At 36.9% G+C, this 27,310-nt stretch overlaps 5 protein-coding genes across 5 annotated transcripts; 4 read left to right on the plus strand and 1 right to left on the minus strand.

Moving 5' to 3' along the window:
• The first annotated feature begins 41 nt into the window (after nt 1-41).
• Nucleotides 42-3,875, plus strand: LOC147275644 (BRCT domain-containing DNA repair protein). Its single transcript, XM_086255342.1, has 8 exons — nt 42-105; nt 260-532; nt 766-2,660; nt 2,735-3,004; nt 3,182-3,262; nt 3,398-3,509; nt 3,593-3,659; nt 3,833-3,875. The coding sequence occupies exons 1-8, from the start codon at nt 42-44 to the stop codon at nt 3,873-3,875; spliced, it is 2,805 nt and encodes a 934-aa protein (XP_086111468.1).
• A 531-nt stretch (nt 3,876-4,406) lies between these two features.
• On the minus strand, nt 4,407-6,926 carry LOC147275645 (C2H2 and C2HC zinc fingers superfamily protein). The gene is made up of 6 exons (XM_086254561.1): nt 6,786-6,926; nt 6,641-6,683; nt 6,309-6,350; nt 5,968-6,220; nt 5,197-5,475; nt 4,407-4,719 (listed from the first exon to the last, which is right to left on the minus strand). Exons 1-5 carry the CDS (start codon nt 6,791-6,793, stop codon nt 5,210-5,212), a joined length of 612 nt encoding a protein of 203 aa, XP_086110687.1. The 5' UTR covers nt 6,794-6,926; the 3' UTR covers nt 4,407-4,719; nt 5,197-5,209.
• A 186-nt stretch (nt 6,927-7,112) lies between these two features.
• LOC147275646 (Mitochondrial substrate carrier family protein) lies at nt 7,113-10,008 on the plus strand. Its single transcript, XM_086254585.1, has 9 exons — nt 7,113-7,239; nt 7,354-7,470; nt 7,684-7,745; nt 7,825-8,061; nt 8,149-8,319; nt 8,482-8,531; nt 8,945-9,077; nt 9,344-9,381; nt 9,538-10,008. Exons 2-9 carry the CDS (start codon nt 7,359-7,361, stop codon nt 9,632-9,634), a joined length of 900 nt encoding a protein of 299 aa, XP_086110711.1. The 5' UTR covers nt 7,113-7,239; nt 7,354-7,358; the 3' UTR covers nt 9,635-10,008.
• Nucleotides 10,009-15,708: 5,700 nt separating this feature from the next.
• LOC147275647 (Protein kinase family protein) lies at nt 15,709-19,163 on the plus strand. Its single transcript, XM_086253027.1, has 9 exons — nt 15,709-15,919; nt 16,319-16,384; nt 16,494-16,866; nt 16,994-17,245; nt 17,343-17,497; nt 17,618-17,697; nt 17,804-17,939; nt 18,160-18,309; nt 18,494-19,163. Exons 3-9 carry the CDS (start codon nt 16,512-16,514, stop codon nt 18,620-18,622), a joined length of 1,257 nt encoding a protein of 418 aa, XP_086109153.1. The 5' UTR covers nt 15,709-15,919; nt 16,319-16,384; nt 16,494-16,511; the 3' UTR covers nt 18,623-19,163.
• Nucleotides 19,164-20,208: 1,045 nt separating this feature from the next.
• LOC147275648 (autophagy-related protein 18g-like) lies at nt 20,209-26,854 on the plus strand. The gene is made up of 9 exons (XM_086253025.1): nt 20,209-20,734; nt 21,416-21,880; nt 22,018-22,455; nt 23,102-23,347; nt 23,446-24,285; nt 24,363-24,520; nt 24,779-24,912; nt 25,280-25,819; nt 25,991-26,854. Exons 1-9 carry the CDS (start codon nt 20,564-20,566, stop codon nt 25,993-25,995), a joined length of 2,997 nt encoding a protein of 998 aa, XP_086109151.1. The 5' UTR covers nt 20,209-20,563; the 3' UTR covers nt 25,996-26,854.
• Nucleotides 26,855-27,310: the final 456 nt, after the last annotated feature.

The raw sequence follows: 27,310 nt of genomic DNA on the forward strand, positions 1-27,310 counted from the left end.
ATTTGCTCTCTCGTAAACAGAGTGCTTGAACCCTTTGGGCTATGGCTGTTTCTCACCCCAAGACCCAGACCTTTGATTCTCAGTCTCACCCATCTGGTACTTATTGTTGATTTTCAAATTAAATTTTTGTGTTTTAAGATTCTTCAGGGAAAATCGTGTTTTTGATTCGTATATTGCAATTTTCATTTGCATTTCGGAAAACGGGTCTGATTAATTAGAGTTTATGTTGGTTTCTCATTAGGATATCAACTCATTATAGGTGTCAATGGAGATGAGCAGCAGCACCCGCAATTCCAAGACACTGAGCCCCTTGAAGATGCTTTTGTGCTTGATAGCCCATTAATGGAGGAAACCCAGTTGGTGGATCATTCGGATTCAGCTGACAAGACGAGTACTGGTATGCATGAGTACGAGGAAGAAGTGGTGCTTGACAGTGAGGATGAGGACGTAAATGGAAGTAGAATAGTGAGTGTTAAACTCAATGGGTTATCAAATGAAAAGCTCAGTCCTCATCGTCAGCAATGCGGTGCAGGTTAGTATATACTATTTGCATTGGAAATGGGGTTGTGATTGTTTCTTTTTTTTTGGGTCTTTTTTGTGTTGTGTTTTTGTTTATCACGGTTGGTGTTGAACTGTTGATGTAATAAACTTATATTTTATGTGGAATTTCTGTTTAATGAATCATTGAGGAAGTAATTTTGAGAAATCTTGCGTTTGAATACTCTGAAGGACAAGTTTCTTCAACTAATTTTGCTACAACTGAAGGGGGAAAGAATGAAGGATCTCCGCAGCTTGCAAGGTTAAATTGTATTGGCTCTCAGGAACCTGAGGAGTCATCATCCCAAGCCAATGCACTTGACTTTGTGGACCATTTTGTGTCATTAAACGATGATCCAGGTTTCTCTCCAGGAGTTTTCCAGAGGAAAACCGATAGGGTGAAATCCCCTCCTGTGTCAAGCACAAAGGGGTCTCAAAGTTTGGCAAGGAAACTTGGGTCTCAATTTGAAAAAACAAAAACCTTTGAATGGGTTGATCATCCTGGGGAGTATGGAGGGATTTTTTTGTATAGCAAGAAGATGGAATCATCTTTAGATTTTGGAGACTGCAATCAGAGATCTGTTGTTGCAAGGCATCAGAAAGTCAGGAACGTTGATAATAAAAAATGTAGTAGCTCAGGCAATGAGTGCAAAGAGAAGGAAATAACAGAATCTGAAGTGAATATTGGAAATGACTCTGTCAATGTGGTGGAAGAATTAGATGCAAAATCAATAGGACCACAGTTGGAAGCTAGTGCCATGGGGACAGATTTAGTTGACATGTTTGATATTGGTTTTGACACTCAAATTGCTGCTGAAGCTATGGAGGCCTTAGCATATGGGGACCAGCCTGGCTGCAAGTCTGCTGATGCTTATCAAGGTATAGAGAACACTGAAGATGTTGTTTCAGGAGGTGCTACAGAGAATAAAGCGCATTTGGAGCATTCTTCTCTTCAAAAGAGTGATATTCCTAATGTTGGAGTCATTAACAGAAATGTTAAGCGAAGAAAGCGTTCCACTAGAATTTCAAGGAGAGTAGTTGCTTCATCTCAAAAGCAATCTGAGAATCAGGAGTTAGATCCTGATTTGGCAGCATTAACAAAAGTGAAAAGAAGTAGATTCTGGGCTGATTATTGTAGCAATTCTGCTGATGCCAATGGAAGTTTTTGTAGTCAATCTCCTAAACCTATCAAGCAGAGAAAGCTAGAGGGAGCTACTGGAGGGTCCAACCTTAGAGTGTTGGAGAAAAATCTAAGTTCACCAATATCAGTTGGGCACAGCTTGCTTGGCAAAGGACAGTCTCAAGGGAAATGTAAGAATTCTGTTGTCCACCAGACTAGGCAGTCAATGTCAGGGGGTAGATTAAAAAGGACTGAGGATGGATCTAACAATAATCTAGGAGAAATGATGAACAGTGTTCTGGAGGATGGTATTATAACATACAGAAGAAAGAAGAGATCTGAAATACTCAGTGGGACTGATGATGGATCTAACAAGCCAGTAGAAAGGATGAACATAGTTAAGAAAGATGATGTTATTACATACAGGAGAAAGAAGAAAATCGGTGCCAAAGAAAATCGTTCCAACTTTTATGTTTCATCTGAAGGAGATGGAAACAAAGAACCCAGTAGTTTAAAATTAGATCCGTGGAGCCATCCCAAAGGGAAAAGAACACGTCTCAATGCCCGAAGTCATTCCTGCAGAGCTACTGTCTTCTATACCCCATTTCCAATAGTTGATGGAAACGACAGCACTTTCCATAATGATGAAAGGTCAGAAAGCAGCAACAATATGAAGGGGAAAGCACATTCATTGCAATCTGGAAAGCTAGATGGCACAGATCCTATTTCACTGGTTCATGGTTCAGAATGTACTGCTCCATCTAACTCTACCTCTGGCATACACGTGGTATCATCCAAATATGTGTCCCATGATCATCACAGAAAGCCATACAACAAAAACTTGCCCAAATCATCTCTTTTGAAAGAGCTTATTGCACTTGGTGTCCCTGAGTCAATATCGGATTTCACTTGGAAAGATTTGAGAAGGCGAAGAAATATGGCATATGTTCGAGTGCTGTTTAGCCAGCATTTGGATGATGATGTCATTAGGCAGCAGAAAAAGGTACATTTTGAATTTGTCTGATTTTGAAACAACTACACGATCAACATATAATGTTATCTCTTTTCTCCTAATAGATCATCTCACGACTGGGCCTATCCATTGCATCATGTTCTATTGAAGCAACACACTTTATAGCAGATCAATTTGCACGTACAAGGAATATGTTAGAATGCATTGCTCTTGGTAAACCAGTGGTAACACATTTGTGGCTTGAAAGTTGTGGGCAAGCAAACTGTTTGATTAGTGAGAAAAGCTACATTCTGAGGGATGCCAAAAAGGAAAAGGAAATTGGGTTTAGCATGCTTGTTTCACTGGATTGTGCAAAAAAGTGTCCACTTTTAAAGGTGATGTGTAAGCTTTTGTTCGTTTAACTTAACAGTAGATGCGGTTCTATCGTCTTCCTAAGTAGTACTGGGCTTGTGTCATGTTATTGGGGTTGTTCTTACATCAGTGTCTGGTCTGATGTTTTATCACCGGTTTGCTCTTTTGGTGCCTATAATCTATTTTCTGCTTCCTGGCAGGGTCGAGAAGTCTTTATCACCCCAAACATAAAACCTGATAAAGAAATGATGACTAGTTTGGTCAAGACAGTTCAAGGCCAGGTACCTATATCTGTCATTATACATATAATCCGACAGTAATTGATTGGTGATCTTCACTTTCCTGCATTCTTAGATAATGTTATTTTACACACCATTTACCCTTTGTTTATGAATTATTGATAAAATGTTCCTCAGCCAGTGGAGAAAGTTCAGATATCTGCTGCAAAGGATAAAAAGATTTTGAAGGATCTTTTGATTCTTTCTTGTGAAGAAGATCATTCAATCTGTCTTCCTTTCCTTGAGAAAGGTATTGATAAACCATTCATATTCTCTTTCTACAAAATCATGTTGGTCAGTTACTTAGACTCTTGTAAATATCATGCCTTGCAGGAGTAGCAGTTTACAGTTCAGAACTTCTACTAAATGGTATAGTTATCCAGAGACTGGAATACAAGAGGTCAGTACTAGTGAAGCTGTAAAACAAGAAATCACATAATGCTTTAGATCCCTATAAATATGACTAAAAGTGGTAAGTTGTTGCGACCCTTTTGGTATTAGGGTTCTAGATCCCTGTTAGTTTGGGTTGCATTAGTCTAACAAGTCGTTGCTTTTCTAATGCTTGCTTTGCAGACACCAGCTCTTCACAAATGTCGTCAAGAGGACTCGACCTTAGGCCTTAGGCCCTAGGCCCTACCACATAATGAAGGAAACTCTGTAAAATCATGTAATTAGTTTTGATTGTGGGAAATTTTGAAAAGTAGCCCAATCCCAACAACTCTGGTTTATACAGTTTGGAAATCTTTTGGATGGCTGTGGCAATTTGAATTGTAGTGTTGGTATTAGACAAAGTTGTTTGCGATGCATGGTTAGCTTGGATTTGAACAGAATTTAGAACCAGAGTAATCTAATGATGGTTTTATTTTAGGTCCGTAACATGACTCTTTGATCAACCAAACCTGAAACCCCATTATCACCACCTTACCCTAAAAAAAAATGCGTAGGATAAATATATCTTTTTTTTTTTTCTGGTTTAGAAGGCTATTATACTAATACAAGGTCCAGAAACCACAAAAACTGGTTACTATGCACAGCCTGAGTCCTATAGAAAGATCAACGGGTACATATATTTTTATCGTAACTTTTGCAAGTACGATTAAAAGCCAACATCATTACAAGGTCCCTAGAAAGTACAAACACCACCATAAGATCCCAAAATAACATGTTCTTGCAATCGGACCCACATTGAAGTTGGTATCTGACTGTACATTTTAGACAAAATCCTCTCATAAATACAAGCGGTCCAAATAAGATTGTGCAATTTTCAGAAAAGCATACAAGCGGTCTACAAAAATGTTAGATTGCACAATTCCCTGCATTTAATACCAAATGACAAGCTCCTGGTTCACATGATCACATCACATGCTGAAAACCCATAAGACCACGTTATGGCAGAAGACTTGTCCAACAAAGGTGCTGCAACATGAGTGATGTTCCTGGTTTTCTAATGACTGTTTGCCCTGTAACGAGCAATACCATGGAAGTCACAATTATATGATATCCCACACATGCAATAGAGTACATGGTAACTAATGCACTTATAAATGCAATAAATTGTTCATAAGTGAGACGTTTTCTTTTTTCTTTCTCTTGTCAAGTTTAACTGTTTAGGTGGGATGACTCATTAGAGGGGAGAAGTTTCCAAGAACAATCAGAAACTGGCCCCTTTAGGTTAGATTATTGAACTTATAGATGGAAAAATACTTTTAAACTGAATTCTTGAAAATATATACACACTGCCCTAAGTTTGCACTTCAGTTTTGCTAAAACATGGTGATTTTTTAGAGCAAACACTACGCAGGCAAGTGACACCGACACAGATGCACGCAATTGTTGCATACTTCATGAATTTCTCATAGTTTCTCACATAATACTTAATATCCAGCACAATAACTGCAAGATGCTTCAGTTTTCAGAAGTACAGAAATACAACATACCAAATTGATCACATTACTGACTAGAATCGGGTGGTTGTTGGGTATTGGAATTAAAACTATCATAACCACCGCTTGTAGGTGCTGTTGGATTGCCTTGATACATTGGAAGTGCGACCATAGAAGGGGGACCATTAGAAGCATTGGGTGCTGTGCTGCCGGGAACTTGAGGTGGAGCATTCATGGGGGGAGGAGGCCTCATGGGAGCATTTACTTGACCAGGCATGCCAGGAGCACCAGGTGGAGCCATCATTGGTAGCATGTTTGGAGCAGGGCCATATCCTTGCAACACCAGAAAAAAGATTCAATACAAAACACCATTGGTATCACATAGTCAATTTCTGCTGCAAACAATAAATTGCTCCATGTCTAACCAGAAAATATAATAAATTAATACAACACAGTAGTCATTGGATTTACAATATAGCTGCATAACAAGGTAACACTCCATTGCTCTTTTCCAATTGATTGCATAAAACCATGGAATCAATATTAAATTCTAAGTAACACACGGATCACTAAAGGACCTGCAATTAAGTGTGCAATCATTCCCTTCCCTCTGCCTGCTAATAAATTAATAATAGAAGCCTCATTTCAAGTAGGTATCAGGATTAGAAATACATCAAGTCAATAATAGCAGACTTATATATATCAGAAACCCAGAAAAAATCTGTACATCTTCATGAAAAATACATGCACACATAATTCACAGAAACAGTACTACAATGGAATGCCAACGGAAAACAAAGGTACACTGTAGACCTTCCACATTACCTGGAGCACCAATGGGTCTTGGCAAAACAGGAAGCCTAATCCCTGGGATCATTGGTCGACCTCCAGGCATTTGTGGCATGACAGGTGTTGGTAGAACAGGAAGACGGGGACTCTGAGCCATTAGATGTTGATTGTAAGCTGCGCCAACTTGCTGGTAAGCTGCAGTTTGGCCAAGATGTTCCTTGATCCTTTGGTCAATCAAACTTTGGGTTTGTTGCTCTTCGAATTGCTGATAGTACAACCGCACATTTGCCTGAGTTCATGCACAAAATTAGCAAAGGTAATGCCAAAAAAAAAACATTGTGATTTACACTAACCACAAAGAAACACAAATCAATTACCTTGTGTTTGTAGCCCGCATTGTGCTGCTTTCTTACTGAAGGCTGAAAATAGGAAAAACAACTTGCCAGTTAATAAAATCCCGATAAGTATGAATCAAATTGTAATAACCCGAAAGGTTCCCAACTTTTATCAACTAGCAGCTACTCTGTTCTCCCATTTCAATTAGACAAAACCCAAAATCGTAAACCAAATTTTTTTGGCTCAATGTGACACTAAAATCTTTAATTTTAGCAAGAATTCATCAAAAATCATAATTAAAAGCTCTAAGAAACAATGAACTCAAAATTAAAAATATGACCCGAAAGCAAAAGAGAGGACAGAGAGGTGTTACCGAATCGTGGGTCAAGTAAGTGTCGCAGTAGTCACAGTAATACCTGAAAAATTGAACCAAAAATAGATTAAATATAGAAAATCGTGTATTTTGAATAGGAATACGTTGAATTATTAGTGCCCAGTAGACGAGATAGAGGTGTTACCGAGGCATTGCTCTGAATCGCTGATATCGCAGTTGAGAATTGAGAGCTACTGAAGTATTGCAAAAACCCTAGGTGAGAGAAAGAGAAGGTTCTGGGATTGCGTAGGATTTGTCTGACTATTATAGACGTATCTTACCGTCTACAATAGACGAAAGAAAGATGAAGGCTTTCGACTTAGTGGGCCGGCATTTTAAACAGAGAAAGAAAGACTGCCCATATTTTAAAAGCCCAAACTCGAGGACGCAAAAAACTGAAAAACCGTTTTTTTCTGTTGAACGCGAAGCGAAGCGGGTGTCATTTCAGTTTGGCGGACAAGAATCTCGGAAACGACGTGTCGTTTCGAATCCTACGAATCTTTCCCTTTCCGACAGAAGCAACGAAAGTCATATTCCGAAAAAGAAGCAGACTTCGAAATTGGAAGGCAAATCTGCTTCCGAAAAACCTTGGCTTTCAGGTTTCTATTACATCTGCCTCTAATTAGATCTTACTTTTTTTTTGGTTCCTGAGAAAATATACTATTTGTCTGCCTCTATTTATGTCTTATTTATTTTACTTTTTTAATATTCAGGGACGATGAAAGTAAATGAGAAGCAGAGTTGGGCGGTGTCGCCGTCCGACGTTGCCTATCATTTCGGTACTAGTGGACTTTCCGTTGCGGTTGCCACCGCAGTAACTCATCCTTTAGGTAATTTCTGAAAGCAAAGAGTAAATAAATTTACTGTTTCCCTTTCTCAGATTCCAGTATGTTTGTTTGCCTGTCTAAATTTCTGAATTTGTAATCTTGTGGTGGTTGCTTGAAAATTTGAAATCAATTGCCTATTGTCAAATGTAAATGGTAGATGAAAATTTGAAATTTAGAGATGCAAAGATTTTTTATTTATCTCAACATGGGATGCAGATGTCCTCAAAGTTAGGCTGCAAATGCAACATGTTGGGCATAAAGGTCCTCTGGTTGGAATGGTAATTTTCCAGCTTTTTAAGGTGCATGTATATTTTCATCCAATTTATCAGAGTAGATTGTGATGAGGTTGATATACAGGGACGATTGTTTCTCCGAGTTTTTGAAAATGAAGGACCAAGATTTTTGTATCTGGGATTGACACCTGCATTGACAAGGTCCGTTCTTTATGGGGGTCTTCGTTTAGGCTTGTATGAACCCTCAAAATATGCCTGCAATTGGGCTTTTGGGTCCAACAATGTTTTTGTGAAGATTGCATCTGCAGGATTTGGCGGTGCTGTTGCAACTGCACTCACCAATCCAGTTGAGGTTTTGAAGGTAATGCCACCATGCAGGGCCTTTTTGAACTATTTTTCTTTCTTCTTTTTCAAATCAACTTGAAAATCATTTGTTTCCTACCATTAGGTGCGGTTACAGATGAATCCAAACTTGAGTAAAGGCGGGCCAACTGGAGAATTGCATAGAATCATTTCTGAAGAGGGAGTGAAAGCTCTTTGGAAGGGTGTTGGCCCTGCAATGGCCAGAGCTGCTACGTTGACTGCATCACAACTGGCAACATATGATGAAACCAAGCGGGTCAAGTTCTAAGCATGCTATTTTTCCCTTTGAGTATCCACGAAGTAATTTCCACAGTTTCTAAATCACTAATGTTTGATTGCTAGTACGAAAAGAATTTGTTTTCTTTTTTCTTTTAAATTCTGTCTTTTTAAATTTTGTTCCAACTTCCTCTTAATGCAGATGTTGATTAGGTGGACAAAACTGGAAGAAGGATTCCATCTACATCTCATGTATGGCACTGTTGTGAACATCCTTGTCTGAGATCTTTCCATTTCTTAAACAATTTAAAGTGGCTAGCATTAAAACACATGTAGATGCACTTGTACACAGAAGTAAAAACTGAAGAAATATGACTAAGTATGTTTATTTTGAGACATTTGTAGTTTATCTGTGAAGTTGTATGATTAATGGAAAATACATCAAATAGTGTCTGATCAAATTTATCCATAAACTGGTAATCCCAAGAGCAAGCATGTTGATTCTCTTACAGGTTGAGCACTATTCTGTGGGAGATAATCTAGATTTGTTCTTGCTTAAAACATTAGCCGCTCATCTTCTAATGTAATTTAAAAGTCTGTCAAATTCTTTATTTTGTCAAATATATCGATGAAAACTAACTATAATTAATTTGCACCTTATGAAGCTCAAGTACAGTTGCAGGTGCAACGAGTACCCTCATAACTGCACCCGTGGACATGATAAAAACCCGTCTCATGTTGCAACAGGAGCCTAAAAGAGTCGGAAGCTATAAAAATGGATTTCATTGTGCATACCAGGTATAGAATTCATATTCTTTTCTTTTCCACTGCAGTTTAATATTTATAATTTTTTTATTGCAGTTAAGTAGTTTTGAAAAAGCTTTCACAGCCTTCTATTAATTGGAAGGTGTAATTGAGCAATATAACCTGGTCCATTTTAGATATAAGGATAGATTTTATCTTTACATGGTTCATTGTAGATTCTATGGGTTGGATCCTACAGTCCCAGAAATTAACAGCTTGCCTATCATTCTTATCCAATATGTTATGATGTGTGGTTTCAGGTTATGCGTACAGAAGGCCCTAGAGGTCTTTACAAGGGGTGAGTTTATGTTCATGCTGTTTGTATGCATGTTTGATACACACTTCTGAGTTATGGCTCACTTATGAGTTTCAGCATGGCTATTTTGCTCAAAAGCCTCACTTGTGAGTTGTGGCATTATTAATAAGGTGTTTTAAATTCGAAATTCTTTTTCAGGAGCCTCGCAATGTTTGCAAGATTGGGTCCTCAAACTACAATTACCTTTATACTCTGTGAGAAGTTACGTGAGCTTGCTGGATTGAAGGCAATCTAGCGTTGGAATTGGCAGTCTGCAAGTGCCCACATTGCTGACTATAAATGAATTCTTTGGAAGTGATAACCCACTCCACATTCCTAGATATTTCCATTTGGGGAAATTATCTTTTACTAGCGTTTTGTTTTGTTTTTTTTCAATTGTCTGGGTGATTTGGCAGTACCATTGAATTATTAAGGGAATGGTCTGCATTTCATTTATATCCCTTAGGAGGTGGAGTGTGCAATTATTTGATCAGGTTGTTGTTGTACCATCATCCAACATATTTTTACTGGAACCTGGCTTTATGTAATTGAACAGTATCTCCAACAACTGTTGTGCTCAAGCGTTCATATTTTGTTACAATAAAAGAAATGGTGATTCATTGTGTTTTAGTCCAGCAACTGTTGTACTCAAGCGTTCATATGTAATGAGTTTCCAACACTGAATGGGATGAAAATGAAGGTAAATGATATGATGGTAAAAATTCACTGCCACTGTACAGAACATAGAATTAGAATATGTAATCAGTTTGATCCCATTTGAGTGTATTGAAAAACATTGATACCACCCTTCAAGCTAGAACCCATTTGTCAATGCGCGCAGAATCAAGGTAAAGTGTTTGCTGAAATGCAGAGCAGTAAGCAAGTCATGGAGGTCTCTGATCCAAAGCCCTACCTTCATTCACAGCCATCTCACTGAGTGCAGGGTTGTCCCAATGCAACGAGTAAAGCATCCTCTTTTCCTCTCTCTTGCTTGGTATGATTGTTTGCAACTTATTGCCATGAATTTCTTTTTAATTTACTCCCAATATACTAATTAAATTCTCGTGTACTGAAATTTTCTGTTAAGAAGGGGACAGTGAAGAACTGGAAATTCATATGTTGAAGCAGAGCCACCATAGTGATTGGCTTTGGCTATAAGTTTTGCAGTTGCAGGCTGTGATCACGTAAGGCCACAAACAGCTCTTTGCTGCCTGCTTAATGCGATTCTTAATATGCGCTCTAATTCTATATATCGGTCTAAAGCTACTTTTAAGCCCAATTCACATAAGTAGAGGTGTCAACGGCAATATATAAAGCACATTTGTGTTTCATGTCGTATTTATGCTGTGTTTGATAGGCTTAAGTAATATGTATATATATATATATAGGAGTGTTCTAAAACTAACTGATTAGTAAATTAATATAAAGCTAACCATGTTTTTGGGACCACCACATAACTAATTTTATAATCCGAACCGTCAATTATTTAGGTCATACTTCAAAGATCATCATTGCAAAAATCAACTAAATTGGAAATTATGTAGTCATCTAATTCAGATCAAATAAATAGACGATCAATGTTTTCGATAAAAGTATAGAAATAGTTGTTGTTATAATCAAATTACTAAATGACTTCTGATTTTGGAGATTTTTTACAAGGATGATCTTTGAAATATGGCCTAAAAAATAAACGGTTCAGATTTTAAGATTACATTGTACAGTGGGCCCAACAGGATAGTTAGTTTTGTATTAACTTACTAATAAGTTAGTTTTAAAACATTTTTGTATATATATATATATATATTTGTGTCGCTTTCTTACTGTACTCATACCAATTCGGCCTGTTTTACACCAAACAATTACCAAGCCAATGTAGGCTTGACTGCTTAAGTAGTTAAGTTGATGTAGAATTCAACTAGGAACAACTTGAAAACCAAACTACCTCCAACTAGCCTCAACAATCATCCTGCAAGGCTGACATGATATGTGGACCTGATTATATGATATTCAATACATTAACCACTAATCATTAATCGTTTCATTCGTATTAAATAAATAAATACATTAATCCCCTATCTTGTGATTGCCTCAACATATAGCCGACGATGGAAACCATAGCCCACATAACATGCAATCCACATCTCAGCAAGCTATTGCGTGTGATTTTACTAAAGATCTCAAAAAGAATTTATGCTAACTTGCACAAGAAATTGTGTCATGCAATTCCTTCTTATCCAAGAAACACATATATAACAACTATTTTGTGACAAAATGATATTACAGATTTGGTCCGCTTATTTTATACGTAGTTTAATTTTGGTCCACGATCTTTTTTAAGTTCTGTTTTGGTCCATTACTTGTTTCTTTTATTCAATAAAGGCCTAGATTTATGACTTTAAATCCTTTGAGTTGTGTTTTCTTTAATTATAATTGAAGTATAAGTTATATTTCATCATTTCTTAGTCATAAAAATAAATTTGGAGTATTAGAATTTAAGATAATTGAAATTGGGTGAAGTTTGAAAAATTGGCAGTTTTAGAACTCCAATTTGAATGATCTTTATATGGTTGTAAAGAAAAAATGCATAGTTTTAAAACAAATATATACTTGCTGAATTTGAGTGAGATTTGATAGGGTAAAAGGCAGGCCAAATTTGAGAAAACAAATTTGAACTTTTATTGAACAAATGAAACAATTAGTGGACCAAAACAAAACTTAAAAAAGATTGTGAACCAAAATAAAATTATGTATAAAATAAATGGATTAAATCTGTAATTTTCTCTTTGTGATAATATATGAATGCTTTTTGCGGGATATGTAATTAATTAGAGATTTTTTTCCTTTCTTTTTTTTTTCTTGAGAATTTAAAATTTATTATTTAGTTTTTGCTTGAATATTTGGTCAACAATTCAATAAAAATGATTTATAATTCTTACTAGTATAGACTATAGAGTCTATAGACTAACAACAATTCAAAGGATTCTGCCAAATAAAAGAAAAATGAAGAAAAAAGGGGAGTTGTTGTAAATTTTTAATGACATATATACCGATCTGAGGCTGCTTTAAATGAGGTGCGATCCAAATCTGCCACCTACCTACGGACCTACCTAAAAACAAATTTAAAGCTGACTATGAGTATGCCTGAATGATTTCGACATTATATTTAAGAGTTATATTTAACTCAGTCTCATAGTCATTGATTGGTATCAATCAATACAAACTTAAGAAACAAGCGACTGTGTAAAATATATATTCTATACCACTTCACCAAAAAAGTATATAATATTATCTACCAAACTGTGTATAAGACAAAGTAGATATGTATATCAATAACTTTAATTCTGATAGTGGGTATGATTGAATGATTAGTTGGAGCAATTTCTTGTTTTTGAGTGAAGAATGTCCATAATCATTCCCATAATCTATATGCGTGAGGGTTTTGATTTTATGCTTTGTACATTCAAATGATTACTAACCACTTAGTTAATTACTTAATCATACTTTTTTTGAGGGGTTTATTTTTATATTTTAAGGTATTGGTGCGCAATTCCCCAATACCTTATAATTCGCAATTCTGCTAATACAAATAGGAAATAAATTCTATATATTACTTGAATAAAAGTTATTTCCTTTTTTAAGGAAAAAGATTACAGGTTAGCTAGAAGTGGCTCATCATTCAGAGTATACTCTAGATAAAGCAATGCGATATTCATATACCACCTTATGAAGTCTGCATCATGGACAAGTCTTGCTTTTGCTGCTTTGCATGTATATATAATGATTATAATTAATGCTATAATAATTACAAGTAGACAAGTAGTTTGCATTTTCTCGTTAATTTTTAGAGGGTTGACACGTTGGAAGGAAAATGATATTTGTGGTTGTGTGTTAGTTCTATGTTAGTCACAAGCATATCACCCATAAAGGGATAAGCCTACCCAATTGCATCATCTTCCTTAATTTACTAAGTTCGTTCTATTAAATTGACTTTAGACTAGTCTTATACAAAGGTCAACCTTACTATTCATGGGCATATTTGGTCAAATTTAATCACTAATACACATTAATTTGATACCATAGAAACTAAATGACAAAGCAGTCATGTTCACACCCGGTATTATAAAATCAATTTTTGTATTAAATGTACTACTATCTATTTTTTTTTTCAAGCAAACAACAAAAAATACTATTACTAAAAGGGTAACATATGCATGATAATCATGCATTAAAAGATTAAAATAGTAAAAACAATGTGAGATGTGGAAGATGAATGTGTGAGGATAAAGTGATAAACTAAACTGAATGGACAGGTTCCTAATTAATCCAATTGAATAGTGCCTAATTTTAAACACCCTACTTACCAAAAAAATTTGTCTAAACCCCCACCCATCTAGAAACTCTTTCAAAACCCCCTAAAACTTATAATCCTAAATTACCCTTCTGACGCATGCTGACACATGCTGACGTCACTGTAACTGTATTTTGGTGAAACTCTTTTTTTTTTTTTGGAATTGAAGTTTTTGCTAAAACTCAATATTTCACTAAAACTAAAATCAAACACTGAAATTGAATTTCATTACACTAAAACTGAATTTCAAAAATTCAGTTACACTGAAACTGAATTTCAAGAATTCAATTACACTGAAACTGAATTTCAGAAATTCAGTTACACTAAATTGAAGAATTCAGTTATGAATTCACTTACTGAAACTGAATTAAGTGATGAAACAATTACACCTCGACTAAAATGCAATTACACCTTAATTAAAAAACAATTACACATTTACTAAAACAATTACACTTCACTAAAACAGTTACACCTTTACTGAATTCCGTTTCACTAAAAAGAACACAGCAACCTTATAAAAAAAAAAACAATAACAATACAATAAGGCATTGAGATGAGAGGAGTAGCCAACAATACAACGTCGTCCGATCATCTCACGCGCGACGAGTACACGACAGTCGCCACTGCCTCGATCTGTTTCTACCTGCAAATTTGATTCATCATATTTCAGAACCATAATTTCATTCAAAATTCATTTAAAACTCATGTTTCACGAGCTGAAACTGTTTCACGAACTGAAACTGTTTAATCAATAAATGTAGGCTTAAAGTTCCCTATACACAGTTACAACAACACACAATGAGGTTCGATTTGGGGTTTTTTGATTCATCAGCAATTGGTCCAATCCAAACACATAGCATTGAAGAGTACAATGAGGAGAAGAATATTAGTACCTGACTCGACGGAAATGGCTGCCGGAAAAGCCAAATCGCCGGCGAAGAAGCCGCGGCCTTTGTGGCTTCGATCTGCCGCCGTGGCTGATCAGATGGAAAATCCGAGCACACCAACGTGCTCAGGACGTCGAGAGGAAGAAGGCTTGGGTGGTTTGGCATTCCAACTCCGCCGAAAAAGGCAGATCGCCGGCGGAGAAGCCGCGGCCTTTGTGGCATCGATCTGCCGCCGTGGCTGATCGGATGGAGAATCCGAGCAAACCATCGTGCTCAGGACGTCGAGAGGAAGAAGACTTGGGTGGTCCGGCATTCCAACTCCGTCGAAAAAGGCAGATCGCCGGCGAGCACCACCGATCGTAGTGGCGGCGATCTGGGCTGTTTGGGCTTGATTCGGGGCGAGTGATGACAGAGGGAGAAAGAGGAGAGAAAGACGAAGCTGATGGTGGTGGTCTTGCTGGCAACCGTTGCCGGACGACAGCCGCGCGCGGAGGAGAGAGAACAGAGAAGGTGCAGGAATGAGAGAGAGAGAGAGAGAGAGAGAGAGAGCGTGAGGATGAGGATGAGAGAAATTAAAAAAAAAAAACTGATTTGAATAACAGGATTATAATAGGAATATTTAAAAAAATGTGGGTCAAACATAAGTGGATGTTAGTTGACCAGGGGGTTTTGGAAGAGTTTAAATGACTAATAGGGGGTTTTGAATTATTTTTAATAAGGGTAGAGGTTTTGAAATAACTAAACTCTAATTAGGGGGTTTTGAATAGTTTACATTTTTTTAAACTACAATTAACGAAAAATTCTTAATTAGTGTTTAAATAAATTAAAAATTCTTAATTAAAAAATTTTGAATATTGCATCATCAATTAAAATACAATGTAAAACCCGAGTTATTTTACTAAAATTTTTCCAATCCTAAAAGGAGACCAAAGCGAGCCGCCTTTAACATTTAAGCCACGTTCGGATAAAGGGACACTAAATTCTATTTATAGGTATGTATACTCCACATAGACATGGCCACATAAGGAAAACGATTCCCTTCTACCACATATATTTACAATTCTAAATTTTATACAAAATTTCATAACAAAAAGAAAATTTGTGAATAGTTTCCCGGGAAACATTGAAAAGGGAGCCATCCGTCGAAGCGGTTTGAGTAACTCAGAATCCAAGTCCACCTGTTTTGGTCCCTCCTCTTCTTCCTCCAAATCGTTCTGGGCACTCTCTTGTTCAGTCTTCCTCAAAAGCCTCCTGTTCTGTCTGTGTATGGAAAATATTAGAGAAGCGTCACTGTTCAGGCTTTATGGTATGCTTAATCTCACAGTTTCTTATTTTATTAGTTTTGGGTTTCTGTTTTTACATCCAAGCTTTGTATAGTTTCTGTTTGTGGGTTTCGCGAATTTTTGTTTACACGTTATAATAGAGGCATAGAGCTTATATTCCTTCTCTCTGTTTTGGGATTCTTCAAATTTTTTTGCTTCTCTTATTGGGTTATAAATATTCTCTGAGTTTTATCGATTTTCACTTTCTTTTTTTGAAATGGCTGTTCACTTTGTGGTGGTTTCACATTTTTCTCAACCCTTCACATCTCAATGTTTCTAAATTTTCCTATAATTTTGAGTTGTTTTTCTTAATGGGTTGCTTGCAATCCTCTCTTTTTGTTCATGTTTTGGCTTACTCTCCTATTTATGGACCATATTTGCAGAAAAAAAAGATGGGTTGATGTCAAGAAACTGAAGGTTCTGTTAGCTTCATCTGTTTTTTGCATAAGGTATGTAGTGAATAGCATTCCACCCTTTCACTTATTTATAATTTTGTTGTTTGTTTGTTTATTTGAATTTCTAGCATGACCATGCTGAAAAAGTTTTGATCTTTGGTAGATTTGTGATCTTCGAAACATGAAGGAGAAGGTTGATACTTTCTCTCCCACTGGGGTTCTTGAGGACTACTTTAGGAGCTCGGATTCTGAAACAAGCTCTTCGAAAGAGCCCAATATGGACTCTGAAACTGACCAAAATTCTAAACCAACTTCTCGGTGGCATGGATTTGTCCAACTATTGAGAATTAGATCCAAGAAATCTTTAGCCTCAATGCATCCTCTAATGAAGTTCTCAAAAAGAATGAGCAGTAGTATGAGGGAGGCTATAGGTCCAAAGTTTCAGTCAGATACTGATCTGTTGTACCCTTTCAAGTCTCCATGGAAGAACTTCTCCCTGTATGAGCTCCAGGCTGCAACCAACTATTTCAGCCAAGGTTTGTAGTGTGCTTCAAATTTCACATCCACATTATTTCTTTTCAGCATGCCAATTTTGGAAAAATTCGTTGGCAATTTTACTGTAGAGAGGCATTACAATGGTTATTTTGCTTGCTTTTGTTTTAGAAAATATGATTGGAAAGGGGGGTTATGCTGAAGTTTACAAGGGCTGTCTACCAAATGGGAAACTTGTGGCAATCAAACGGCTAACGCGGGGAACACCAGAAGAGATTACTGGCGACTTCTTATCAGAGATTGGAATCATGGGTCATGTGAATCATCCTAACACTGCCAAGCTAATAGGCTATGGGGTTGAAGGAGGGATGCACCTGGTTCTTGAATTGTCTCCAGAGGGGAGCTTAGCTTCTGTGCTTTATGGTTAGCCCACCTTTTTTATGTCACCCTGCTCCTAATTAACAGACAGTAAAACCATTAGTGTTTACTGATTTATTTGTTTATTTGTTTATTTTCATAGGTTCAAAGGTGAAGCTTGAATGGAACATCAGGTATAAGATTGCATTAGGTGTAGCTAATGGTTTACAATATTTACATGAGGGTTGTCAAAGGAGAATTATCCACAGAGATATTAAGGCTGCAAATATTTTGCTCACAGAGGAATTTGAACCCAAGGTGCCCTTTTGATTCTTGAACTTTATATCTTTTAGATTGAATGCCTTTACTGTACTCTTCCTGCTTTTAGTTTAACATTTACAAATTAGGCAAATAATTTTAAGGATGACTTTCATACAGATTTGTGACTTTGGTCTTGCAAAATGGCTACCAGAGAAATGGACTCACCACACTGTATCAAAATTTGAAGGCACATTTGGGTCTGTAATCCTTAGACTTCCCTCCAGGACCCTCCTCTTCATTATTCATCAAAGATTTTAGCTAGGCTGAAGGCTTAATCTTATGTGTTATTGTCACAATTTACAGCTATCTTGCCCCTGAGTTCCTACTGCATGGCATAGTAGATGAAAAAACTGATGTCTTTGCCTATGGTGTGCTGCTGTTGGAACTAGTCACTGGACGCCGAGCTCTAGATTACTCGCAGCAAAGCCTTGTTTTGTGGGTACGTTTTTTAAGTTTATTTTCCATATAGATGTCGATAAGCATATGGTGCACGCTTTCGTTTAATTATTATTCTCAAACAAGCCAAACATATAGCTATTGATCGTAATTATATACCTTATTAGGCAAGGCTATAAGCATATGGTGCACATGTTCATTTAATTAGTATTCTCAAACAAGCCAAACATATAAGTATTGATCATAATTGTATACTCTATTAGGCAAGGCCCTTGCTGAAGAAGAGTGAAATTAGAGACTTAGTTGATCCTTCTCTAGGTGATGACTACAACCCTCGGCAGATGAATCTCATGTTCTTGGCCGCTTCTTTATGCATACAGCAGTCCTCAATACGACGGCCAAGTATGAGTCAGGTAATGTTCTGTTTTTTTCCTATAACCCAAAGCTTGATTATGAAGCTTTTGGGCAGTTTCATTTAGGAGTGCCATGCTAAGTGCACTATAAAGAACTTGAACTCAACATCATATATATAACTAACTTGTGAGCATGTATAACAAGTTGATGACTGTTCAATATCCATGGGAACATGGGGTGCAGGTGTTGCAACTTTTGAATGGTGATCTTAGCTGCTTCAAGTCCATGAAGAAAAGCCGAATGCCATTTTTCCGGAAGGCATTCCGGGAAGAGCTCACCAACATAGAAGACCATAAGCCAGCCAAGAACTAAATGATCTTAATCCGCATTATCCGGCCGGTTAATTCGCCTGGAAAGTATCGGGGACATGGAAACTTGGACTTTGTGGTTTGGTCCATCCAGTCCAAAGAAGGAAGGAAGGAATGAATATGATTCTCAATTGTTACACTGTGTAACAATTGTTTTTTGCAACCCATGTACAATGTACATAATAGAATCCTATACAAAATTAAAAATTACAAGCAAAGAAAAGAATGTTAGTAAGGATAAATTATTACCGTAAAGAATCCGGAGCACATAGTTAAGCCCATTTGCAAAATAAGACAGGGTTTGGGCTTCTCTTGGCTACTACGGACAAACTACAGAAGCGGTGTCGTTTTGGCAACTTTTGTTTTAAACCAATGCCCTGGCGCTGGCACGCAACCCGAGGCCGATGCCGTAAATCACCGGACCAAAGTCGTCAGCTTATCAAACTCCAACAATTACTCCCACGCCAACGCCCTCCAAAAATCTATAAAATAAAGAGTGGAATTGTTATTTCCACTTCTTTTTTGATAGAGAATAGTTATTTTCACTTTAAAGAATAGTTTATGCACAAATGTCCTGTGAAAGTATGTATGAGTTTTGATAAATTTAATTTTTTAAACATGCATATTTGTTTTTTGGCCACTTTTTAAACACTCATATTAAAACTTAAAGAGTGTCATCTATTGAGTAAATCCAACATATTAACTTATTAAGTATTGATTTATTGACAAAACACAAAATATTTATAAAGAATAATGTTATACTTATCATATTATTATACCATATTTTTATACTATCTTACGTGTCATTATTTTATTGAAATTTTTTTTTTCTTTTTAGAGTTTTGTTTTTTGTAATGTCTAATGTATGAATGTCATGTAAGTTGTCACATAATGTAGTATAAAAATATGAAATGTTTAACACTACTGATTTATAAAATATCAATATTGCAAAGTTTTTGAATAGACAAACAGAAATATGATAAAAATAGAAAATATAATACCATATTGATAATTGTTTAAAAGAAATATGAAAGATATTATGGGTGTTTAAATCTCAAATAAATGCAAACTAAAAATGCCGTATATGTCTCATCTAAAAAGATAAAGATTAGCATTTTCGGAGTTATTAAAATTAAGAGTTCATTTTTGGTATAGTAATGGTATGACATACACGTATATAATAGTAAAAAAGTAAACATATTAACATTTAAGTGTAAAAGAGTGATTGTTCCAATAATTGTATAATAGAACTTTTCTAAAATAAAAACTTATTTTTTCAATCATGGCAAAAAAAGAGACTAATTTTACCAATGATGTTTGAATAAATAAAGTAGTATTAAATAGTGTTTTTATCGTATTTTACCCAAAACAGAAAATAAAGTGTTTGGGATTTTGGTAGTTACTGTAAAATTGTAATCCCGCCACGCCCACACAGCCACACTCCACCAGTCCACCGCACATTTTACACTTATGAGTTTACCTGGATTTTCTTTAATTAATAAAACGCGTTTAACATTTGAGAATATCCAAAATATAAACAGAAAAAATCACTGTACTTATCGATTTATCAGAAACCGTAACAACAATACAAACTGCAGAGACAGATAGAGAGAGAGGTAATGGGAAAGAAAAAGAAAGTAGAAAACTGAAAGCGAAAGAGAAAGAGAAAGAAAAATACGGAGTATGATTGAATTTGAGCGAATTTAGCGAAGCTAAGACACAGACCTTGTTTGTTGAAGAGGAACAAGAGCCTTTTCTTCAAGTCAAACACACCAAGACTTTCCGTACTGGTCTTTGCGATTACCGTGAACTGCAATTAGCGGATGATATATCCGATCGTCGGCGATCGGAGATGCTCGTCGGAGAAGAAGAAGATAACGCCGTCGGCGGAGGCGGAGGCTGCGGCTGAGAAGAAACGGTTGGAGAGAAGTGAAGGTGGAGGACGATGAAGAAAGGGAAGGGCAAGAACAACGGCTTGTTGCCAAACTCGCTCAGGATCATATCGTCTTGCCTCAAGACTGTGTCCACGAATGCCAGCACCGTCGCTTCCACAGTCCGCTCCGCCGGTGCCTCCGTAGCTGCTTCTATTTCTGCTTCCGAGGATCACAAGGATCAGGTATAAAGCAATTTCGAACTTCTGTGTTTGCGGGCTTCTTTCTAATTTTTTATTATTTATTTTTTTCATTTTTCATTTTTGGAGTTGTTTTATTTATTCTTGTTATCATAATCTTTGGATCTTACTGTGTTCAATTTTAGTTTCTTGATTGGTAGCATTGCATAGGTTGAGTCACAGTATTCTTGTTTACTTGTCTCTGAAATGATTGCCAAGTAGTTTGAGTTCTACGGAAAACGATTTGGTGTTTGTTTTTAGTTCGGTTCATTTTAATGTTGCTTTACGTGAACTAGCGAAATTCTTGTTGATTTTGGCAGTTACTGATAATGTTTTGGTAAGCGCGGTTTTGAAACTTGTTATTATTTATTTTTGGAGTTGTGTAAATTATTGTTGTTATGAAAACGTTTGGATCTTGCTGTTGAAGTTTAGTTTCTTGATTGATAGGGCAGCATTGCGTAAGTTGAATCACAGTATTCATGTCACTTGGCTCTAAAATGATTACCTAGTTTGAGTTATATGGAAAATGATTTTGTGATTGGATCTGTTCAGTGTTGTTTTGCTTTATTTGAATTAGCAAATTTCTTGTTGATTTTGGCAGTTACTGATACTGTTTCTTCTAATCGCAGTTTTGATTGATGAGTTATCTGTTTTATGCTTATACTTGTTAACTTGCTTGGTGAACAGGTAACCTGGGCTGGATTTGACAGGCTAGAGCTTGGTCACTCTGTCTTCAAACGTGTTCTCTTACTTGGTTATCAGAACGGATTTCAAGTTTTTGATGTGGAAGATGCCTCTAACTTCAGTGAACTGGTTTCAAAGCGTGATGGCCCTGTTTCGTTCTTACAGATGCTGCCCTTTCCTGCAGCAGCATCTGATGGTAACCAAGGATTCAGACCGTTGCATCCTTTGCTGTTGGTTGTTGCTGGAGAGGACACCAATGGTCCAGGCCTTGTTCAAAATCATAGCAATTTGGGAGGGTTAGGCAGAGATGGTTCGGAGTCTCGGCCGGGAAACCCTGTCAGCTCCCCTACAACAGTACAGTTTTACTCCTTTAAGACCCATAATTCTGTGCATGAACTGAGATTTCGGTCTGCTGTGTGTATGATTAGATGCAGTCCTCGAATAGTAGCTGTGGGGCTTGCAATTCAAGTAAGCACTTGCTTATATGTGACTTATATTAAAATGTGATGAACTTAAACTATGAGATTGGATACTTTTTTATTACATCTTCTGTATAAGAGAATGGATACATATTATTGACTCACCTTCCTGATGTTTGGTGACAGATTTACTGCTTTGACGCGCTCACCCTCCAAAATAAATTCATTGTGCTTACCTATCCTGTTCCTCAGCTAGCAGGACAAGGGTCAGCTAGGTTTAATGTCGGTTATGGCCCAATGGCTGTAGGTCCAAGGTGGTTAGCCTATGCTTCTAACAGCCCACTAGTGTCAAACACCAGTCGGTTAGGCCCCCAAAACCTCACTCTTTCTCCAGGAGTTAGTCCATCTACATCACCTGGAAGTGGCAGTTATGTGGCTCGTTATGCAATGGAGTCTAGTAAACAGTTGGCTGCTGGAATATATAACCTGGGTGACATGGGATGCAAAACGTTGTATAAATACTGTCAAGAGATGCTCCCAGATGGGTCTAATTCTCCAGTATCATCAAATTCAGGCTGGAAAGTTTGCAGGCTTCCAGGAACAGAAATGGATAATGCCGGGATGGTTAGTCTTTAACTCACCATATGTACTCGTAAATACTCAATTACTGCATCTTTTAGTCTACTTAATGAAAATCTCACCAGTACTCTCTTGTTTAGGCATGCAATCTATCAAATTGAATAATCTCTTCCAAATATTGAGGCTCTGTATGTTCTTTATCCTGGAAATGGTGTCTGAGACTCTGTTTTTGTTTGCTTTAGCATCATAATGTGGGTAATTTTCTATAACAGTTCTTAACCTTTTTACAATTGTGGAATTTATTTCTCTCGAGTACTTGATATCATATTTAGTGAGCTGGCTAGACAAATAGATGATTCCATATTATATGATGCAAAATTTTCACATTCACAATAATACTTATCTATATTACACTGGTAATGACAGAGAGCCCAAAGCATCATAGCATCATCATAGACTGCCCTCTTTACCTTTTCTAGTTTTAATCAGAAAAATAAATGGAGTATTTAATACTCTAGCCTATAACAATGAAAACCTCAAAGAGGAAAAAGAAGTGTGATCTGAAACTATTACGTGATGGTCAGAGGTCCTGGACAATCTTGTTTTTTCTCCTAAGCTGATAACCTGAAGTTTTAAGCTTTACCTTTAAGTGAAACGTTTTTATTCATTACTTGGTTAAAATTGATTGCAGGTTGTTGTCAAAGATTTTGTTTCCGGAGCTGTTATATCGCAGTTTAAAGCTCATACTAGTCCAATATCTGCGCTGTGTTTTGACCCTAGTGGGACCCTTCTGGTTACTGCCTCAATATATGGAAATAACATTAATATTTTCCGGATAATGCCTTCATACAAACGCAGCGGATCAGCTGTTCAAAACTTAGATTGGAGCTCATCTCATGTGCATCTTTACAAACTGCATCGTGGAATAACATCAGCTGTTAGTATATATGTAGTTTTGAGATGTTCTTTCACTTCGCTGCAATTTTATTGTATGTTCTATTCATGCATTTTTCTCATTTTCTATTAATCTCACAGATGATCCAGGACATTTGCTTTAGTCAATATAGTCAGTGGGTTGCGATTGTTTCGTCCAAGGGGACCTGCCATGTTTTTGTTTTATCTCCTTTTGGTGGTGATGCTGGATTTCGACTTCTTAATACTCAGGGTGAAGAACCCTCCCTATATCCATTTTTATCTCTACCTTGGTGGTCTACTTCTTCTTGCATCGGTAATCAACAATCTTCTCCACCCCCGCCACCTGTTGCTCTTTCCGTTGTGAGCCGGATAAAATATAGTAGTTTTGGATGGCTTAGCACAGTCAACAGTGCTGCTGCTTCTGCAACCGGGAAGGTATTTGTGCCATCTGGTGCTGTTGCTGCTGTTTTTCATAATTCCTTATCCCAGAGTGTTCAGTACAGTAACACAAGGGCCAGTACCTTGGAGCATCTATTAGTTTATACTCCATCAGGTCACGTAGTTCAGCATGAACTTCAGCCAAGAATAGGGGTAGAACAAAGTCATAATGGTTTAAGTACCCAGACAGCTACGAATCTGCATATGCAGGAGGAAGATCTGAGAGTGAAAGTTGAACCTATTCAATGGTGGGATGTATGTAGGCGGTCAGACTGGCCAGAGAGAGAGGACTGTATTTTAGGTACCACCTCTGATAGACAAGATATGGCTGAAATAATTCAAAATAAATCAGGTTCTGATGGTACTTACGGAATGGAGTTTCTAGACTTAAATGGTGGTGTTGGGGGGAAAAATAACCTGGAAACTTATTCTGGGAAGCTCCATGATAAGTCCCACTGGTACCTCTCTAATGCAGAGGTGCAGATAAGTTCTCTGAGATTACCAATATGGCAAAAGTCTAAGGTATTTCTTGTGTCAAAGTTACATTTCCAGTTACCATGTGCCATATTGTGGTGGTAATTTACTTTTCATTGTTGTAGATTTGTTTTTATACTATGGATTGTCCAAGAACTAATAGTTCTGCTGGTGGAGAGTTTGAAATTGAAAAGGTCCCAGTTCATGAAATGGAAATGAGACGGAAGGAATTGTTGCCTGTGTTTGAGCAGTTTCATAGCATCAAATCAAGCTGGAATGACAGGTGACAACCATTTTATATATAGTTCCATGCACTTTTTTATAACTCCAAATAATTCAAGTCTTTTTATTCTTGCTTGAGATGTTGTTGTCTGTATCTTGTAAAAGTTTCTAGTTATGGTTTCTCTGAGCTTGTCAGGTGCTGGGGAAAGATACTGTTATGTCAAGCATGAGTGTATTCCTGTGTGTGTTGCACACATGTGTGTGCCTTTCTCCCATCACTCTGATACTTGTTAAATGCTCCCTTGATTGTATGATTCAGAGTCCTCGTTGGTGGAAAAAATCCCAGTCATACTTCGCCAGAACCTCATCAAGCTGAAGACAAGATTTTAGAAGAGACTGTCATTTGTCACTCGAAACCTGCATCACTTAGCTCCACAGAAAGCTCAGATGGAGGTATGGTATAAGTTACATAAAAGATGCTTTAATCAATATTTAATGTCTCTCTGTTCTCCATAAAAAGAAAATTCTCCCTGTCCATTTTGGATCACTGCTTCTCCATCTGGTGTCTGAGAAAATACAATTGGGGATAGCCTCCAATAATATTCCTTTTAATGCAAAAATAAGGAGACTCAATTGAAGACGGTTCTTTTTCAAAATGCTTAAATGTAGACTCTATTTTTTATTTTGCAAGTCTTTCTTTGAGTAAATTGTTTGGATGCTTAAACCCTAATGCAAACTTTTCTTTACTATAGCTAATATTGCTGTCCTGATCACTTTAGCTAAATGAGTCTTCATAATTACTATTTTGAAATTCTCACAGGTTCATCAAGAAGAATTGAGCATTTTCTTGATTTTGATCAAATAAACAATGAGAAGCCCCACACACCCAATTGTCAGAATTTGAATGCCCTGGAAAGAAGAGCAAATGCTATTGTCGAGTCTTCATTACAAAACCATATATCTTTTAGCATTCAGTGTACTCCATCTGAACATTTTAAGAACATCGGTTCTCAAGCTGGCAGTTTGCCTGTGTTAGAAAGTAAGTTGCCTCTGGTAGGAAGAGTTTCTGCTGAAGATGGCCTGTCATTAGAAAAATTTGGGAGCAGTGAGGTCTCAGTTCTAATCTGCAATCAACATGCTTCAAATACCAATAATGTGGCAGAGGGGGCTTCCACTTTACAGCATCCAGTAGATCTTGCACAGTTTTTCCAGGAGGAGCATTGTAAGGCATTGGAGCAGAATGGATGCCATGAGTTAACTGATGATGTTGGCAGCGACAGTAGCCAATGTGATAGGGTGAAACCTGAGGACGAGGAAAATAATGAAATGCTCGGAGGCATGTTTGCCTTTTCTGATGAAGGTAAAACTCTAATGCTATGGTTACAGCAACTTCTGGGCCAGTTTGATTTCTTCACTATATATCATTGCAAAAGCTTCCTTTTGATTATCATGATAGTTATGTGTTCGATCCAGTTGGTGGAGACCTTAGTGTTCTGTTTTTAATTATAATTTCTTCAACTATCTCTGGCAGGTTGATCAATATGCAATGCACAACGTTAATTGTGTTTGCCAAAGTAAGGTGACTCTCTCTCTGTATTGTTGTATTGTACATATTGTAGATGAAATTTCAAAAAAAAAAAAGTTTCTGGATTGTGGTAGCTATGGGTAAGGGGGGCGAGTTGGAAAGGCTTTGTTTGTAAAAAGTGGGTTTGGGATTTGCTATTGCCCGTCTTGAACTTTTCATCAATCCTCTCTCTAGTCCGTACTGTACAGATAAATTTGGTGAGAAAAACACGTTTCCTCCAAGTTGTATAACGATATTTTTACTCTTCTGAATTCTGGTATGATAAAATGAAAAAGAAAAAAAAAGGAAATGAGAAAAAATAATAATATTAGTAAATTTGAAATTGTGCTATAAATGCTTCCTATTTTTTCAAGTAGAGTGCCAACAAGGGTGCGTGTAATAAGGCCGAAAGCACTTTTATAAAGCTACATTTATTTTTCATGCAAGACTTGTAATAAGCCACATAGTTGCTACCATTGCGAGACAAAAATGATTCAGTTATAATGCAGTTTGTATGCAAGATTTGTCACTTTGTTAAGGGTTGCGTACAACAAATGGGCCGAGTTCAGTATTCACTTGACCCATTGGGTGACGAAAGGGATCTTCACCGTCCAGATTTGGGCTTTTCGTATTTGTTGCTCATAGCTTTGGTATTGGGTTCCAAGTGTTGGGCCAAGCTTCGGTGAGAAGTGTTATTTTTTTCTTAGTAAAATATAAAAAGTGTAACTTGCCCAACAGGCAAACATCTTCCACGTTTTTGTCATTTTGTTACTTGTAAGTTGTAACCACGTGTATTGTGAATTTGTGATGGTAATTGCATCTTCTAGTTAAAATTCCGCGTATGTTTCTTTGGTTATCTAATGTAATTTTTTTTTTTCTTATGATATTAATTTAATAAAAGTACTAATTTACTCTTTAAACTAATTACATTTTGTGATAGCAACAAGTTGAAGGGATGGTGGAGTTTGGTTTAAAACTTTAAATCCAATAGAAATTGAAGTTCCTTTCTTCATTTTTTGGCCCCTTTTTCTCTCCTCGAAAAGTGATTGCAATCTTTACTTGAGTTGTTTGCTGTAGCCAATCAATCATATCTCTATAAAATCCAAAAAATGACCATGATTTAGTTGTTTTGGTCGTGGGCTTGAGATCTGTCATTTCACGCGAGGTTACAAAAATCATCAAACCATATTATTATCTCTTATGATTGTGTAGGTGGGATATGGTCCATATGGGTCGTTCGTGCGTATCGCATCGCCCCACCAACATATAGTACTCTGCGATAGCTTA

This window comes from Dryas octopetala, chromosome 8, assembly GCF_963921425.1.
Source record: "Dryas octopetala chromosome 8, drDryOcto1.1, whole genome shotgun sequence".
In the NCBI taxonomy this organism is placed as follows: domain Eukaryota; kingdom Viridiplantae; phylum Streptophyta; class Magnoliopsida; order Rosales; family Rosaceae; genus Dryas; species Dryas octopetala.